Below are 17,636 nucleotides of genomic sequence, written 5' to 3' on the forward strand. Positions count from 1 at the left end.
TAAAACTATAAAATTCTTAAGAAAACACAGGACAAAAGCATTATGTCACTGGATTAGGCAATGCTTTCTTGGATGTAACACTGGAAGCACAAAAACTCAAGAAAAAAAATTGTCTAATGAATTTAAAATTTAAGAACTTTTGCACATCAAAGGATAGTAACGTAAGAGAATGAAAAGACAACCCACAGAATCGAAGAAAATATTATCAAAGCATATACTGATAAGGGGTTAATACCCAGATTATATTTAAAAAACACTCCTGAAACTCAATAATTTAAAAAAAAAAACCCTATTTAAAAATGGTCAGATGATTGAATTATTTTTTTCTAAAGAAGATAGATAAATGGACAATAAGCACATGGAAAAAATATTCAACATCATTAGCTGTATTACATATCTAATTTTTTTACATGTTATGATATCCTAACATCTTAAAAAAATATTCTGGCCAAGGAGAGAGTACCTCTCTTAGGGGCAGCTAATTCTCAGAGATAGCAAAGGGCCCAGAAAGGAGCATGTGTTTGATATGCAAATTGATCAATCCAGAGCTGTATCTCCTTTTTCTGGCTCAGGCACTTCAAGAGTCAATATCCTTTTGTCTTATCATCTCAGGGCCAGATACCAGGTAACTATAGACCACCCTGATAACTTAAGAGTCCACTGAGGTGCTGGGGTTATAGCTCAGCAGTAGAGCACTTGCCTTGCACATGTGAGGCACTGGGTTTGATCCTCAGTACCATATAAAAATACATAAAACAAAAAGATATTGTGTCCATCTTTAAAAAATATTTTTAAAAGAGTCCACTGAAATTATATAAGATAGTCAATCTTAAACTGTTTTACTCTGTTCTATCTTGCCTTTCCTGCAGAAGCCACAATAAAAGCTTTAGTATTGAATTTTCCCTTTCTCCTGGTCCTTCGGCTTTCTAAACACCCTGGTGTTTTCCTGTAACCCCATGTGGCATGTGATGACTCTATCTCTGGGACCTAAAAGCATAATAAATTTCTTTCTTCCAAGACTCATTCTCATCTCCTCCACTGGCCCAATAGCTTTACCATACCATAGCAAATGTGTATGTTCTTAAAATATTGGAAAATACAAAATAATAAGATACTACTTCATATCCACTAGGATGACTATAATATAAAGGTGGAAAGTAAGTGCTTGCAAAGAGTAGAGAAACTGATACCCTCACACATTGCTGATGGGAATGCAAAATGGTGCAGCTGCTACGGAAAAGTTTAGTGGTTCCTCAAAAAGCAAAACATAGAATCACTATATTACTCAGCAATTTCATTCCTAGGTATAGACCCAAAGGAACTGAAAGCAGAATTCAAATAGATATCTGTACACCAATGTTCACTACAAATTATTCATAATAGTTAAAAGGTGAAACATCCCAAGTGTCTATCTATATATGAATAGATAACAAATGTAGTATATAATACAATATATGGAATATTATTTAGCCATAAAAAGGAATAAAGTTCTGATACAAGCTACAATAAGGATAAACCTTGAAAATATCATGCTCAGTTAAACAAGCCTGACACAAAAGAACAAATATTACTAATTCTACTTACACGAGATACCTAGAACAGGCAAATTCACAGACAAAGTTGATACGAAATATTAACTATGGGAATTGGGAATTTTTGCTCAGAGGTCCCAAGTTTCTGTTCAGGGTGATAAATTCCTTTGGAAAAAGTATCAATGGTTGGAACACACTGTAGGTGTATCAATGTCACTAAATTTTACACTTAAAAAATGGTCAAAATTGCAAAATTTATGCTATACATTTGCAACAATTTAAAAAACTGGTAATGCAATTTATCAAAAATCACTGAAATATGCAACTTAAATGGTTTATTTATATGGTCTGAGCTCACTTCTCAATAAAAGTGTTAAAATAACCAGTAGAAATGATAAAAGAACAAAAAAAAGTAATCAAAAGAAGATGGAGGAAATAAAAAACAAAGAGCAAGATGGCTCACTTAAACCCAATTTAATCAATTTTATATTACATGTAAGAGGAATAAATAATAGATTTCACATATTCAAGAAGGTAGAGGAAAACATACACATGTGAGGGAGACACATAAAAGATTCAAACCGAACTAGTAGAAATGAAAAATATACAGGATGGGATTAATAGCAAATTAAAAACTACAGAAGAAAAGAAAATTTGGACATAGCATTAGAAGCTATCCTAAATAAAACAGAGAGAAAAAGACTGAAGAAAATGAACAGAGCATCATGAGTTGTGGGCGAACTTCAAGTTTAACTGACGTCCCAAAATGGAGCTAAACTGATCTACTTCAAGGTGTTATGGTTTAGATATAAGGTGTCCTCCAAAAGTTCATGTGAGAGACAATGCAAGATTTTTCCGAGATAAAATGATCAGATTATGAGATGTTTTTAACCTAATCAGTACATTAATCCACCCATATAAATGAATTAATTGGGCAGTAGGTAATATAGGTATGCAGGATGTGGCTGGAGGAGGTGGTCACTGGGCTGTGTCTTTGGGGTTTATATATTGTCCCTGGTGAGCAAAGCTCTCTCTACTTCCTGGTGCCATGTCCTGAGCTGTTTTCCTCTTCCATGTCCTCCTGCCAAAGCTATGGAGTCATCTGTCTATAGTCTAAGATCTCTGAAACCATGAGCCAAAATAAACTTGTCCTTCTCTACACTCTGTTCTTGTCAGGTCTTTTGGTCATAGCAGTGAAAAAGCTGACCAAAACACAATCTGCAAAATTGTGCTCTGCGTTTAAATTTGTAATTATGTTACCCAATTGTAATTGATCTCTGCCACACATCTGTTCACCATATATCTATCAACTTTTTCCAAATGTTGATTCATTTAACCACATAGAAAATGTGAAGACATATGTAACTAGTATAAGTAGGTCACAAGGACACACTATCTTACCATCTTCTTTAAGGCTTACCTCCTCTTTCCAACCCATTCCTTTGGCTTTATACAAGGAAAGATGAAACTATAAAAAAATGTGAATTATCCAGTTTTCAGGACTCATACTGGGTCACAAATGGTGTATACATTTATTTGTTTCATATTTTACAGATTTGTAGAGAAAAAAGACTAGTACATAATGTTGAGGTTGTGAATTATGTAGGCATCATCTTCCAAACCAAAGCTTACTTAATGGCTACTAATACATGGTGGCTTTTTTTTTTTTGCTATGCCTCACTGTTATCCTCCTTACCACAATATAATCACATAATGGAAATAAGAAAGGAGAATAACCAGAATATTGAATTTAAGACATTTCTCAATTAATTAGCTATCATTTGCAGTTTCTCTAATTTATATCCTGAAAAATATTATCACATTCCATACTTACTGAATCCACGAGATTTTCTGTTTTATCTATCAATAATTCCAATCTTTCTCCACGCTGAGCTACTAGATCTGAAAATATGAGAAAAAAAGAAAAAAATGTTTTATATTAAAAATATGCAATTTTTGTTTTTGTTTTTTTTGGAGGGAAGGGGGGTATCCGGAATTGAATTCAGGGGCACTCAACCACTGAGCCGCATCCCCAGCCCTATTTTGTATTTTCTTTAGAGACAGGGTCTCACTGAGCTGCTTAACACCTCACTAAGTTGCTGAGGCTGACTTTGAACTCACGATCCTCCTGCCTCAGCCTCCAGAGCCCCTAGGATTACAGGTATGCACCACCATGCCTGGCTTTGTGTTTGTTTAATTGAAATTTTATTTTAATTTAGATGGTATTCTTGACAGCTCATATTTATAACAGAAGTGCTTACACCTTTAAGTAATAAAAGAAATTTGTTTTGTTCTGCCATGTCATCCTGGCATGATATGCTACCCTTATCAGAGGCCCAAAGCAATGGGACTACTTGATCTTGGACTGATACCTTAAGAACCATGGGCCAAAATAAATCTTTCTTCCTAATAAATTAAAAAATATTTTAGTAAAGCTCATCAAATAAAGTAGGGGTTGACATTTTTTTTTCCTGTAAAGGGCCAGTTACTAAATATTTTAGGCTTTGTGTGCCATACATTCTCTATTGCAATTACTTTCACTATGCCAGAAATAGAAAATATGTAAATGAATTGTTATAACTGTATTCCAATGAAATTTTATGTAGAACAACAGGCAGTAGACCAGACTTGACCCAAGAACTATAGTTTGTAAATCCCTCTCTTCCAGTGTCTCTTTCAGCGACACAGAAGCTCTCTTCTTGGTAAGTACAGCTTGGGGACTCCCTTTTTCCCACAGGTCCCAGTCAAGAGCTATTCCCTTTTCCAAGGAAAGGCAGGTTACCATCCTTTATCATTCCACTCTCTGCTCAATTCTGTGCTGCAGAAGCTCAGTTATGGGGAGGAAGAGCTAATAGGTTTGGGGTTCCTTTCCTCTACTTAGCCTTTACCCATAGGACAGAAGCTAAACTATGGGCCAGCTAAAAATTTAACAGAGAAACACAGAAAAGGCAACTAACAGGAGCCCTCCTAGGATCAGAACAAGCCTCCAAAACTGCCCCTCAAATGGAACCCACATCTAATTATATCAGATTGGAGCAATTTACCTCTGGGGCACTATCAAAAGCAACAAACAAAAAAGCATGACCCATACATAGGAAAAAGAACATGGAAGAGAAAAATGACTGAGGAATACAGCTGCTGAAAGTAGCAAAAACTTCAAAGTACCCACAATACACATATTCTGTGAACTAAAGGAAACCATGCTTACAGAAGTCAAGGGAAGATATGATGACAACGTCTCATTAAATAAAGCAATAGAGTTAAAATTAATTTTGAAAGGACCAAGTAGAAATTGAGCACTATAAAATAAATGAAAAATTTACTTGAGGAAATGAGCAGTAGATTGGAGCAGAGAGAAGAATCAGCAAACTTGAAGATAGGTCAACTTAGAGTATCTCTTATGAAGATACAAAAAGAATGAAGAAAAATAAACAGAGCCTCAGAGAAATGTTGGACACCAAAAATGCACCAACATATGAGTAATGGGAATACCATTGGAAGTGGAGCTAGAGAAAGGAGAAAAATATTTGAAGAAATATTAGTGAAATCCCAAATTTGATGAAAAACATTAATTTACACATCTAAAGAATTAAAAAAAAATTACAATAAGGAGAAACAGAGAGTTCCACAACTGAATACACCCTAGCTAAAACAAAGACAAGAAAAATATCTCTCTCTTTTTTTTTTTTTTTTTTTGGTACGGGGGATTGAACTTAGGTACAGTTGACCACTGAACCACATCCTCAGCCCTATTTTGTATTTTATTTAGAGACAGGGTCTCACTGAGTTGCATAGCACCTCGCCATTGCTGAGGCTGGCTTTGAACTGTTGATACTCCTGTTTTAGCCTCCTGAGCCACTGGGATTACAGACTTGTGCCATCACACCCAGCAAGACAAGGAAAATCTCAAAAGTAGCAAATAAAAGCAATTTATCACACACGTGAGAAAACCAGTAAAAGATGACTTCTCATCAGAAACAATGGAAGCCAGAAGGTAGTGAGATGACATTCTAAGTGACGAAAGAAAAAAAAAAATTTCAACCAAGAATCATCTATTAAATAAAATGATCTTTTAAAAATGAAGGTGAGGGGCTGGGGTTGTTCTCAGTGGTAGAGTGCTCACCTAGCATGTATGAGCGCTCGCCTAGTACTGGGTTTGATCCTCAGCACCACATAAAGATAAATAGTACACGAAGGTATACAAAAAAATGAAGGTAAGCTGGGCATGGTGGCACATGCCTGTGATCCCAGCAGCTCGGGAGGCTGAGACAGGAGAATCATGAGTTCAAACCCAGCCTCAGCAACAGTGAGGTGCTAAGCAACTCAGACCCTGTCTCTAAATAAAATACAAAATAGGGCTGGGGATGTGGCTTAGTGGTTGAGTGCCCCTGAGTTCAATTCCTGGTACAAAAAAGAAATGAAGACCAAGAAAAAACATTCAAGCTAAGAATGTGTCACTAGCAGAATTGTGTTATAAATAAAGAGGGGCCAGGGTTGTAGCTCAATGGTAAAGTGCTTGCCTACCATGTGTGAGGTGCTGGGTTAGATCCTCAACACCACATAAAAATAAATAAATAAAAATAAAAACAAAATTTTAAAAAAAGAAATAATAAAGAAAAAATTTCAGGCTAAAACCAGAATGCCAAACTGTAATCTAAATCTACACATACACACACATAAAGATAAGATAATTATGTACAAATGTTTGTATAAAACAATATATGTATTATTTTACTGTTGGTCATATGCCATACAGGGATATAATAAATTTTAAAATAAAAGTATAAAGGAGATGAATACAAAAGTGTATTGAAGCAAGGAAATAATAGATGATAGTAATTCAAATCCCTGGAAAAAATGAAAACAACCAGAAATTGTAAGGTTTATAAAATAAATTTACTGAGTTTGTTACATATATGGACATATTATATGCTGAAATAATAGCACAAAAAGGGGGAAGAATGAATAAATTGTGTAAGAGTAACATTTACATATATCATTGGAATTATATTTATATAAATCTGAAGTCAATTATGGTAAGTAAATATGTATAACATAAGCTCTGGAGAAAATACATATATAGTGAAAAATATATATAGGACTTAAAACTCAGAAAATAGTCACTGAATTCAAAAGAATACAGTAATATAAAACCAGAAATAAATAAATAATACATAATTTATCTAGAAATTAGAAAATAAAATAGCAGACATAAATCCATATATGTCAGTTAGGGGTGGTGGTGCAGTCCCTGGATATGGTGATACATGCTTGCAGTCCCAGCTACTTAGGCACCAGAGGGAGGATCTACTCTGTCTCAAAACAAAAAATTCTTACCACATTATATAACACTAAATATCAAATGATGAAACAACATAATAAATGATATTGTTAGACTGAATAAATTAAATCCAACTGTATGCTCTTTACAAGAGATACACTTTAGATTCAAAGATACAAATAAGCTGATAAAAGCAACCAGAAGAGAGCACACAGAAAACAAAGTATATTTTAAAACAAAAGCCCATCAGTAGAGATAAAAAGGACAGTCTTTAAAGATAAAAGGGCCAACTGATGAGTCTATAGCTAATTATGAACATAATAAATGCACCTAAAAAGAGAGACTGAAAATATATGAAGCAAAAACTGACAAAATTAAAAAGAAAGACAATTCAACAATAATAGTTGGAAAGTTTGGTATAAAATTTCAATAATGGCTAGAAAAACTAGGCAACAGATAAACAGAAATTAGAAGACTTGAACAATACAATAAATCAACTAAACACAAAACACACATACAGAGCATTCTACCAGCAATAATACAGTAACATTTTTTCTCAAGTGCTTATAGAATATTCCATTGGTAGACAATATATTTGGTCATAAAATGACCCGCAATAAATTTAAATGATCCTCTATAACTACAAAGGAACACAATTAGAAATCAGTAACAAAAAGCAACTTGGGAAATTCAAAAATATATAAAAATTAAACATCCAATCCTAAATAACCAAATGGTCAAAGAAGAAATCACAAGGGAAATTAGAAAATATTTTGACATGAATGAAAGTATAAAACAACATACTAAGACTGTTGGGAAGAAGTGAAAGTAGTGTATGGAGGGAAGTTTATAGCAGAGTACACCTAGATTAAAGAGAAGAAATTTGCTATAGTATTTGGAAATATAACCTTTGGAAGATAATTAAATTTAGATGAGATTGCAGAGGATACATTGCTGTCATGATAGAACTAATTCTCTTATAAGAAGAGACATCAAAGAGCAAGCTCTCTTTCTCCTTGTCATGTGAGGACACAGGGAAAAGCTGCTGTCTGTAAGTCAGGAAAAGAGCCCTCACCAGAATGTGACCATGCTGGTAACCTGATCATGGATTTCTAGCCTCTAGATATGTGAGAAAAAAAATTCTATTGCTTAAGTAACCCAGTCTGCAGTATTCTGTTATGGTGACCCAAGCTAAAACAAATTAATCTCAAGTCAATAACCGAATTTTTCACTCTATAAGACTTCATAAAGAAACACTAACTAAATCCAAAACTAGCAGTGGTAAAGAAACAAAGATTAGAGCAGAAAAATTAGGGAAGATATATATATATATATATATATAAACAACAATGAAACCAGAAGTTGGTTCTTTGAAAAGTTCAGCAAAATTGACAAAGATTTATACAGAATGACCTAGAAGATGAGAGGGAAGACTCAACTATCACTAAAATCAGGACTAAAAGAAGAGGCAAATCACCATCAATCTTAGAGAAATGGAAAGAATCCTATGGGAATGCTATTAACAAAATTTTGTCAACAAATTAGATAAGTTAGAAATGGCCAAATTCCTAGAAAGATACAAAACACTGAAACAGACTCAAGAATGAATAGAAGGGGCTGCAGCTGTGTGGCTTAGTGGTAGAGTGCTTGTCTAACATATGTGAGGCACTGAGTTTGATTCTCAACACACATAAAAATAGATAAATAAAATAAAGGTATTGTGTTCATCTATAACTAAAAAAATTTAAAAAAAATTAAAAAAAAGAATCAATAGAAAATCTGAACAGAACTACAAGTACAGAAATTGAATTAGCAATTTTTAAACTCTGCCCGAAGAAAGGTCAAGGCCCCAGCTGGCTTCAAAGGTGAATTCTACCAAACATTTCAAGAATAATCCATATCCAATTTTTCACAAAATTTTCCAAAAATAGAAAAGAACACTTGTCAACATATTTTAGAAGGGCAGTATTACCTTTGTATCAAAACCAAACAAAGACATCCATCACAAGAAAACAACAGACCAAAATCTCTTATATAGACATTAAAAATCCTCAATAAAGTATTAGCAAAATGAATACAGCAATAAATAAAAAGGATTATATGGAATTTATGTGGAATTTATTTTAGAAATGCAACATTCATTTAATATCTGAAAATCGGTTACTATAACATATCATATTATTAAAGAACAAAAATCATACATTCATTTCAATATATAAAAGTTTGACAAAATCCAGTATCTTTTAATGATAAAACTACTCAACAAACAAAAAATAGAAGGGAATTTTCTCACTTGATAAAGGGCATCTGTGAAAAACCCACGTCTAATTTCATACCTAACTGCAAAAAACTTCCCATATCTCCCTAAGACCAATAATAAGAAAGTGATACACACTTCCACCACTTCTATTTAACACTGTACTGAAGGTTATAGCTAGAGCAGTTAGGCTATAGAAGGCAATAAAGGCATCTGGAATGGGAAGCAAAAAGACAAAAAACTTTAAATACATTCAACAAAATTGTGTGATACAAGATCAATATAAAAATCAACTGAAACTCTATGTATTAGTAATGAACAATACAAAAATTAAAGAGAAATATTCTACTTATAATAAAATCAATAATGACCAAATGGGATAGGAAAGGCAGCAAAATTCAACAGACACTAGTATGACAGTATGTATAAACGTGGATGTGTAACCAATGTGATTCTGCAATCTGTACACGTGGTAAAAATGGGAGTTCATAACCCACTTGAATCAAATGTATGAAATATGATATGTCAAGAGATTTGTAATGTTTTGAACAACTAATAAAAAATAATGACCAAATGGGATGGCATCAAACTAAAAAGCTTCTTCATAGCAAAGGAAACAATCAAGAACAAGAGAGAGAGCCTACAGAATGGGAGAAAATCTTTGCCACCTGTACCAGAGATAGAGCATTAATCTCCAGGATACACAAAGAACTTAAAAAACTTAACACCAGAAAAATAAATAACCCAATCAATTAAAAGAACTGAAAAAGAACAAAAGAACTGAACAGGCACTTCACAGAAGAAGAAATATGAACAGTCAACAAATATATAAAAAATGTTCACATCTCTGGCAATTAGGGAAATGAAAATTAAAACTACACTGAGATTCCATCTCACTCTTGGCAATTATCAAGAATATAAGTATCGAGGACAGAAGATGGCAGGCCAGAGGGAGGCAGCATTCTGTGTCACTCCATGATCCAGATCTCACCTACTTGGAATACTTCATCTATGAGAGGGTTAGAAGACCCCTATACAGCTGATTTCTGCAGAAATCACCAGTGCTGTGACCCCGCGCAGGGCTCTGAGCCTCAGCGTTTGAGTAGGACTCCAGACTCCTGGCTCCCAAAACCCAAAGCCCGCAGTTCTACCCCACATAGGGCTCTCAAGCGCCTTAGCATAAGCACCTATCAGCACCTCTGCAGAACTCTCAGACTTCGCTCTGCTCCCTCGCAGGTCACTCTACTGCTACTTACCCACAGCACAAAGCCATCGCCTGGCTCCCCCCACCTCACCAGACACCCCGTGCTGGAAGCAGTTGCCTCCATCTTGGATAACCTTTCTCGCTATATTAGGTGGGGGCAGCTCCCAGATTGGATCTACATTCTGGCCAGGTACCAGGTTTCCAACTCCCTCTTTCCCCAGCAGCAATAACACAGTAACTACCCAACACAAAAACAGCTCTCAGCTGGAGAGGTGTGCAGTGCGACCAGGGCACCGCCCACCTGGTGTGAGCCTTGGTGTGAGAGGTCCCACAATTGGGAACTGCTAAGGGAGAGAGAGAGATGGGGCTAAACTTTGAGGCCTAACAGAGAGACCAGGAACTAGGAAATCTCCAGGCAAGAGAGGGAGATAGTACCAGGTGCTCAAGTCATACTAGCAATCCCAAAAGGAGACCCATGAGGTGCAGTCTCCCTGCAGGGACTGGCAGGTGCCATTCCCTGCTTCCAGGTGCCCTGCCCTACGACCAGTTTTCCCACACTGGCTACCTCCACCATCCTGAGGGCAGAGACACCAACTTACAACAGACAACCCCAACTATTGGATGAGAATGGAAGCAGGAAAGATACGGATCTCTAAAACTAGCACAACCCTGGTTTCTTCCTTTGGGTATTTTTTAATTTTTTTTTCTCTTTGTCTTCTACCCTTCTATCCTCCGGCACTCACATCCCCAACATATGTGAAACCAAGAACGTTGCATGAAATAGGATTTTGAGGACTAAATCATCTAAATAATATAATATAGAGGTGTTGTATATGCCCTTTTTCTGCTATTTTTTCTTCTTTCATTTTTCTTTCCTCCTCCAAATTTTACTATTTTAACATCTTGTATTTTTCTAAATACATATGTGTGTTTGTTTTATGTACAATACTGTCTTCCTATGTACTTGCCTACCCTAAATTACTTCCTGTCTATTTTCTTGCTACTAACCCTCTTCATTAGATTTCTCTTTCACACTTCCAAAGATATATTAACTCTATATCCTCAAATCCCACCTCCTCAGCATGTCATCCTAAGCCCCACCCCCAGTTCATTGTCCACTGTCAGAAACTGTAAATCTTTTTACGAAATTACTGATTATATTTTAGATAATAATTGAATCCAACATTTCTGTACATTGACACTAAACTGTGAACATCTTAATAACAACAAATTGTTTATACGTGTTATATTGTTGATATTGGGCTCTTTTAACATTGTCCTTCCCCACAAAGGAGGGATCTTGGAACGAACCCTACAAGAGCACTACAAACCTGTAGGGTAAAACAATAACACCTGTAGGGTAAAAACAGTAACACCCACAGAGCTGGAAAGGAAGACATATGAGCAACATGAAAAGACAAGGGAAGAAAGTGCCCCAAACAAATCAAGACATCACATCATTAGAATAATTGGAAGCCACAGCAGAAGAAATGACAGAGAAGGAGTTCAGGGTGTACATGGTTAAAATGTTCTGTGAACTCAAGGAAAATATAAGAAAGCAAATACAGGCAGTGAGAGATCACTTTGACAAGGAGCTATATAAACAAATACAGGAAGCAAAAGATCACCTCAACAGGGAGTTAGAGATTCTAAAACAAACAAACAAACAAACAAACCAGAAATCCTTGAAATGAAAGAAACAATAAGCCAAAATAAAAGCTCAAATGAAAGCCTCACCAACAGAGTAGACCACTTGGAAGATAGGACATCAGACAATGAAGATAAAATATATATTCTTGAAAAGAACGTAGACTACACAGTGATAATGGTAAGAAACCATGAGCAGAACATTCAAGAAATATGGGATAGCATAAAAAGACCAAATTTAGGAGTTATTGGGATACAGGAAGGCATAGAGGTTCAAACCAAAGGAATGAGTAATCTATTTAATGAAATAATGTCAGGAAACTTTCCAAACATGAAGAATGAAGTGGAAACCCAAATTCAAGAAGCCTACAGGACACCGAATGAAATAAACCACAACAGAGCCACATCAAGACATATTATAATAAAAATACCCAACATATGGCGAGCATGCGGGAAAAAAGTACACTCATACACTGCTGGTGAGACTGCAAATTGTGCAGCCAATATGGAAATGGAACCACCATTTGACCCAGCTATCCCTCTTCTTGGACTATACCCAAAGGACTTAAAAACAGCATACTACAGGGACACAGCCACATCAATGTTTATAGCAACATAATTCACAATAGCTAAACTGTGGAGCCAACCTAGATGCCCTTCAATAGATGAATGAATAAAAAACTATGGCATATATGCACAATGGAATATTACTCAGCGATAAAAGAGAATAAAATCAGCATTTTCAGGTAAATGGATGGAGTTTGAGAAGATAATGCTAAATGAAGTTAGCCAATCCCCAAAAACCAAATGCCGATAGTTTTCTTTGATATAAGGAGGCTGATTCATAGTGGATAGGGAGGGGGAGCATGGGAGGAATAGATGAACTCTAGATAGGGCAGAGGGGTGGGAGGGGAAGGGAAGGGGGCATGGGGTAATAAATGATGGTGGAATGTGATGATCTCATTATTATCCAAAGTACAGGTATAAAGACAAGAATTGGTGTAAATATACTATGTATACAACAAGAGATATGAAAAATTGTGCTCTATATATGTAATAAGAATTGTAATGCATTCTGCTGTCATATATAAATTTAAAAAATGCCCAACATACAGAATAAGGAACAAATTTTAAAACCACGAGAGAAAGGAATCAGATTACATATAGGGGAAAATCGATAACAGTAGATTTTTCAACACAGACCCTGAAAGCTAAAAGATCCTGGAACGGGCTGGGGATGTGGCTCAAGCGGTAGCGCGCTCGCCTGGCATGCATGTGGCCCAGGTTCGATCCTCAGCACCACATACAAACAAAGATGTTGTGTCTGTTGAAAACTAAAAAAAAAAATAAATAAATAAATATTAAAAATTCTCTCTCTCTTTAAAAAAAAAGATCCTGAAACAACATATATCAAGCTCTGAAAGAAAATGGATGGTAACCAAAAATCTTGTATCCAGCAAAATTAAGCTTTAGATTTTATGATGAAATAAAAACCATCCATGATAAACAAAACTTAAAGGAATTTACAGCTAGAAAACTGGCATGACAAAACATCCTTGGAAAAAATATTTCATGAGGAGGAAATGAAAAACAACAATGAAAATCAGCAGAGGGAGGTAGTACACTAAAGGAAAAACTAATCAAAGAAGAAAATCAAGTCAAGTTAAATAACAAAAATAAACAAATATGGCTGGGAATACAAACCATGTCTCAGTAATAACCCTGAATGTTAATGGCCTAAACTCACCAATCAAAAGGCATAGGCTAGCAGACTGGATTAAAAAAAGATCCAACAATATGCTGCATCCAGGAGACTCATCAGATAGGAAAAGACATACACAGACTGAAGGTGAAAGGTTGGAAAAGTCATACCACTTACACAAACTGCAGAAGCAAGCAGGGGTTTCCATCCTCATATCAAATAAAGTAGGCTTCACACCAAAGTTAATCAAAAGGGCCAAAGAAGGACATTACATACTGCTCAAGGGAACCATACACCAACACAATATAACAATCATAAATATATATGCCCCAAACAATGGTGCAGCTATGTTCATCAAGCAAACTCTTCTCAAGTTCAAGAGTCAAATTGACCACAACACAATAATCTTGGGTGACTTTAACACCTCTCTCACCACTGGACAGATCTTCCAAACAAAAGTTGAATAAGGAATCTATAGAACTCAATAATACAATCAATAACATAGAATTAATGGAAATATATAGAATATTTCAACTTGCATCAAGTGGATACACTTTCTTCTCAGCAGCACATGGATCCTTCTCTAAAATAGACCATATAATATGCCACAAGGCAACTCTTAGCAGATACAAAAAAGTAGAGATACTACCATGCATTTTATCAGATCATAATGGAATGAAATTGGAAATCAACAACAAAATAAAGAATAAAATTTTCTGCATCACATGGAGACTAAACAATATGCTACTGAATGAACAATGGGTTGCAGAAGACATCAAGGAGGAGATTAAAAGTTCTTAAAGGTAAATGAATACTCAGACACAACATATCAAAATCTCTGGGAAACTATGAAAGCAGTTCTAAGAGGAAAGTTCATTGCATGGAGATCATTCCTTAAAAGAAGAAAAAGTCAACAAATAAATGACCTCACATTACATCTCAAGGCCCTAGAAGAACAAATCAACAGCAAAAGCAGGAGAAGACAAGAAATAATTAAAATTAGAGCTGAAATCAATGAAATCGAAACAAAAGAAACAATTGAAAAAATAGACAAAACAAAAAAAAAATAAATAAAATTGACAGACCCTTAGCCACACTAATGAAGAGAAGGAGAGAGAGAACTCAAATTACCAGTATCCGTGATGAAAAGGGCAATATCACAACAGACACTACAGAAATACAGAGGATAATCAGAAATTATTTTGAAACCTTATACTCTAATAAAATAGAAGAAGACAGTGAAGGCATTGACAAATTTCTTAAGTCATACGATCTCCCCAGATTGAGTCAGGAAGATACACACAATTTAAACAGACCAATATCAAGTGAGGAAAGACGCCATCAGAAGCTTACCAACCAAGAAAAGCCCAGACAGATACACAGCCGAGTTCTACAAGACCTTTAAAGAAGAACTAATACCAATACTCTCCAATTTATTTCAGAAAATAGAAAAAGAGGCAGCACTTCCAAACTCATTCTATGAGGCCAATATCACCCTGATTCCTAAACTAGACAAGATACTTCAAAGAAAGAAAACTTCAGACCAATATCTCTAATGAACATAGATGCAAAAATCCTCATTAAAATTCTGGCAAATCAAATACAAAAACATATCAAAAAGATTGTGCACCATGATCAAGTGGGATTCATCCCAGGGATGCAAGGTTGGTTCAACATACGAAAATCAATGAATGTAATTCATCACATCAATAGACTCAAAGATAAGAATCACATGATCTATACAATGAAAACTATAGAACCTTGAAGAAAGAAATCAAAGAAGACCTTAGATGATGGAAAGATCTACTTTGCTCTTGGATAGGCAGAATTAATATTATCAAAATGATCATACTACCAAAAGCACTATACAGATTTAATGCAATTCTAATCAAAATCCCAATGGCATTCCTCACAGAAATAGAAAAAGCAATCATGAAATTCATCTGGAAAAATAAGAGACCCAGAATAGCTAAAGCAATTCCAAGCAGGAAGATTGAAGCAGGTGATGTCACTATACCAGACCTTAAACTATACTACAGAGGAACAGTAACAAAAACAGCATGGTATTGGCACCAAAGCAGACGGGTAGACCAATGGTACAGAATAGAGGACACAGAGACTAACCCACAAAATTACAATCATCTTATATTAGATAAAGGTACCAAAAACATGCACTGAAGAAAAGATAGCCTCTTCAACAAATGGTGCTGGAAAAACTGGAAATCCATATGCAACAAAATGAAATTAAACCTCTCTCTCTCTCACCATGCACAAAACTCAACCCAAAGTGGATCAAGGACCTAGGAATTAAACCAGAGACCCTGCACCTAATAGAATGAAAAGTAGGCCCTAGTCTTCATCATGTGGGATTAGGCCCCAACTTCCTTAATAAGACTCCTACAGTGCAAGAATTAAAACCAAGAATCAATAAATGGGATGGATTCAAACTCAATAGTTTCTTCTCTGCAAAAAAAAAACAAAAAAAAAAACAAAAAAAACAATCTATGAGGTGAATAGCGAGCCTACATCTTTGGAGCAAATTTTTACCCCTCACACATCAGATAGAGCTCTAATCTCTAGGTATATAAAGAACTCAAAAAGCTAAGTACCAAAATAACAAATAACCCAATCAACAAATGGACCAAGGACCTGAACAGACACTTCTCAGAAGATGATGTACAATCAATCAATAAATACATGAAAAAATGTTCATCATCTCCAGCAATCAGAGAAATGCAAATCAAATCTCACTCCTGTCAGACTGGCAGCTATTACGGAGACAAACAACAATAAGTGTTGGCGAGGATGTGGGGGAAAAGGCACACTCATACATTGCTGGTGGGACAGCAAATTGGTGCAGCCAATATGGAAAGCAGTATGGAGATTCTTTGGAAATCTGGGAGAGGAACCACTATTTGACCCAGCTATCCCTCTCCTCAGTCTATACCCAAAGGACTTAAAAACAGCATACTACAGGGACACAGCCACATCAACATTTATAGCAGCACAATTCCCAATAGCTAAACTGTGGAACCAACCTAGATGCCCTTCAGTAGATGAATGGATAAAATATGTGGTATATATACACAATGGAATATTAGTCAGCAATAAAAGAGAATAAAATCATGGCATTTGCAGGTAAATGGAGGGAGTTTGAGAAGATAATGCTAAGTGAAGTTAGCCAATTCCCCCCCCAAAATGTTGAATGTTTTCTGTGACATAAGCAGGATGATTCATAGTGGGGTAGGGAGGGGGAGCATTAGAGGAATAGCTGAACTGTAAATAGGGCAAAGGGGTGGGAGGGGAAGGGAGGAAGCAGGGGGTTAGCAATGACGGTGGAATGTGATGGACATCATTATCCAAAGTACATTTATGAAGACACGAAGTGGTGTGAACATACTTTCTATACAACCAAGGGTATGAAAAATTGTGCTGTATATGTGTAATAAGAATTGTAGGGCTGGGGATGTGGCTCAAGCAGTAGCACACTCGCCTGGCATGCGCGGGGCACTGGGTTCAATCCTCAACACCACATACAAATAAAAATAAAGATGTTGTATCCACTGAAAGCTAAATAAATAAATAAAAGAATTATAATGCATTCCACTGTCATTTATTTTTAAAAAATCAATAAAAATTTTAAAAAATAAAAGAGTATAAGTATCAATTTGGCAAGGATGTGTCGGAGGGATACACTCATTCATTGTTGATGGGACTGCAAATTGGTGCAACTACTCTGGAAAGCAGTATGGAGATTTCTCAAAAAACTTGGAATGAATCCACTTTTTGACCCAGTTATCCCTTTCCTAGGTTTATGCCCAAATGATTTAAAATCAACATATTATAGTGTCACAGCCACATTAATGTTTCCAGCAGCTCAATTCATAACAGTAAAGCTATGGAAGCAATCTAGGTGCCTTTCAACATATGAATGGATAACAAAATGTAGCATATATAAACAATGGAATATTACTCAGCCATAAGGAAGAATGACATTTGCCAGCAAATGGATA

At 35.6% G+C, this 17,636-nt stretch overlaps 1 protein-coding gene across 2 annotated transcripts in view; it reads right to left on the reverse strand.

The window, feature by feature from the left end:
* Vamp7 (vesicle associated membrane protein 7) overlaps positions 1-17,636 on the reverse strand; it is a 49,691-nt gene that overhangs the window by 10,876 nt on the left and 21,179 nt on the right. For both annotated transcript variants that reach the window (XM_046452200.2, XM_046452191.2), the window contains exon 6: positions 3,367-3,434. In XM_046452200.2, the coding sequence (XP_046308156.1) occupies positions 3,367-3,434 (68 nt within the window). The remainder of the gene's footprint in view (positions 1-3,366; positions 3,435-17,636) is intronic.

This window comes from Marmota monax, unplaced genomic scaffold (assembly GCF_021218885.2).
Source record: "Marmota monax isolate L192 unplaced genomic scaffold, Marmota_monax_Labrador192_F-V1.1 WCK01_AAM20220418_F8-fsc00142, whole genome shotgun sequence".
Classification (NCBI taxonomy): Eukaryota; Metazoa; Chordata; class Mammalia; order Rodentia; family Sciuridae; genus Marmota; species Marmota monax.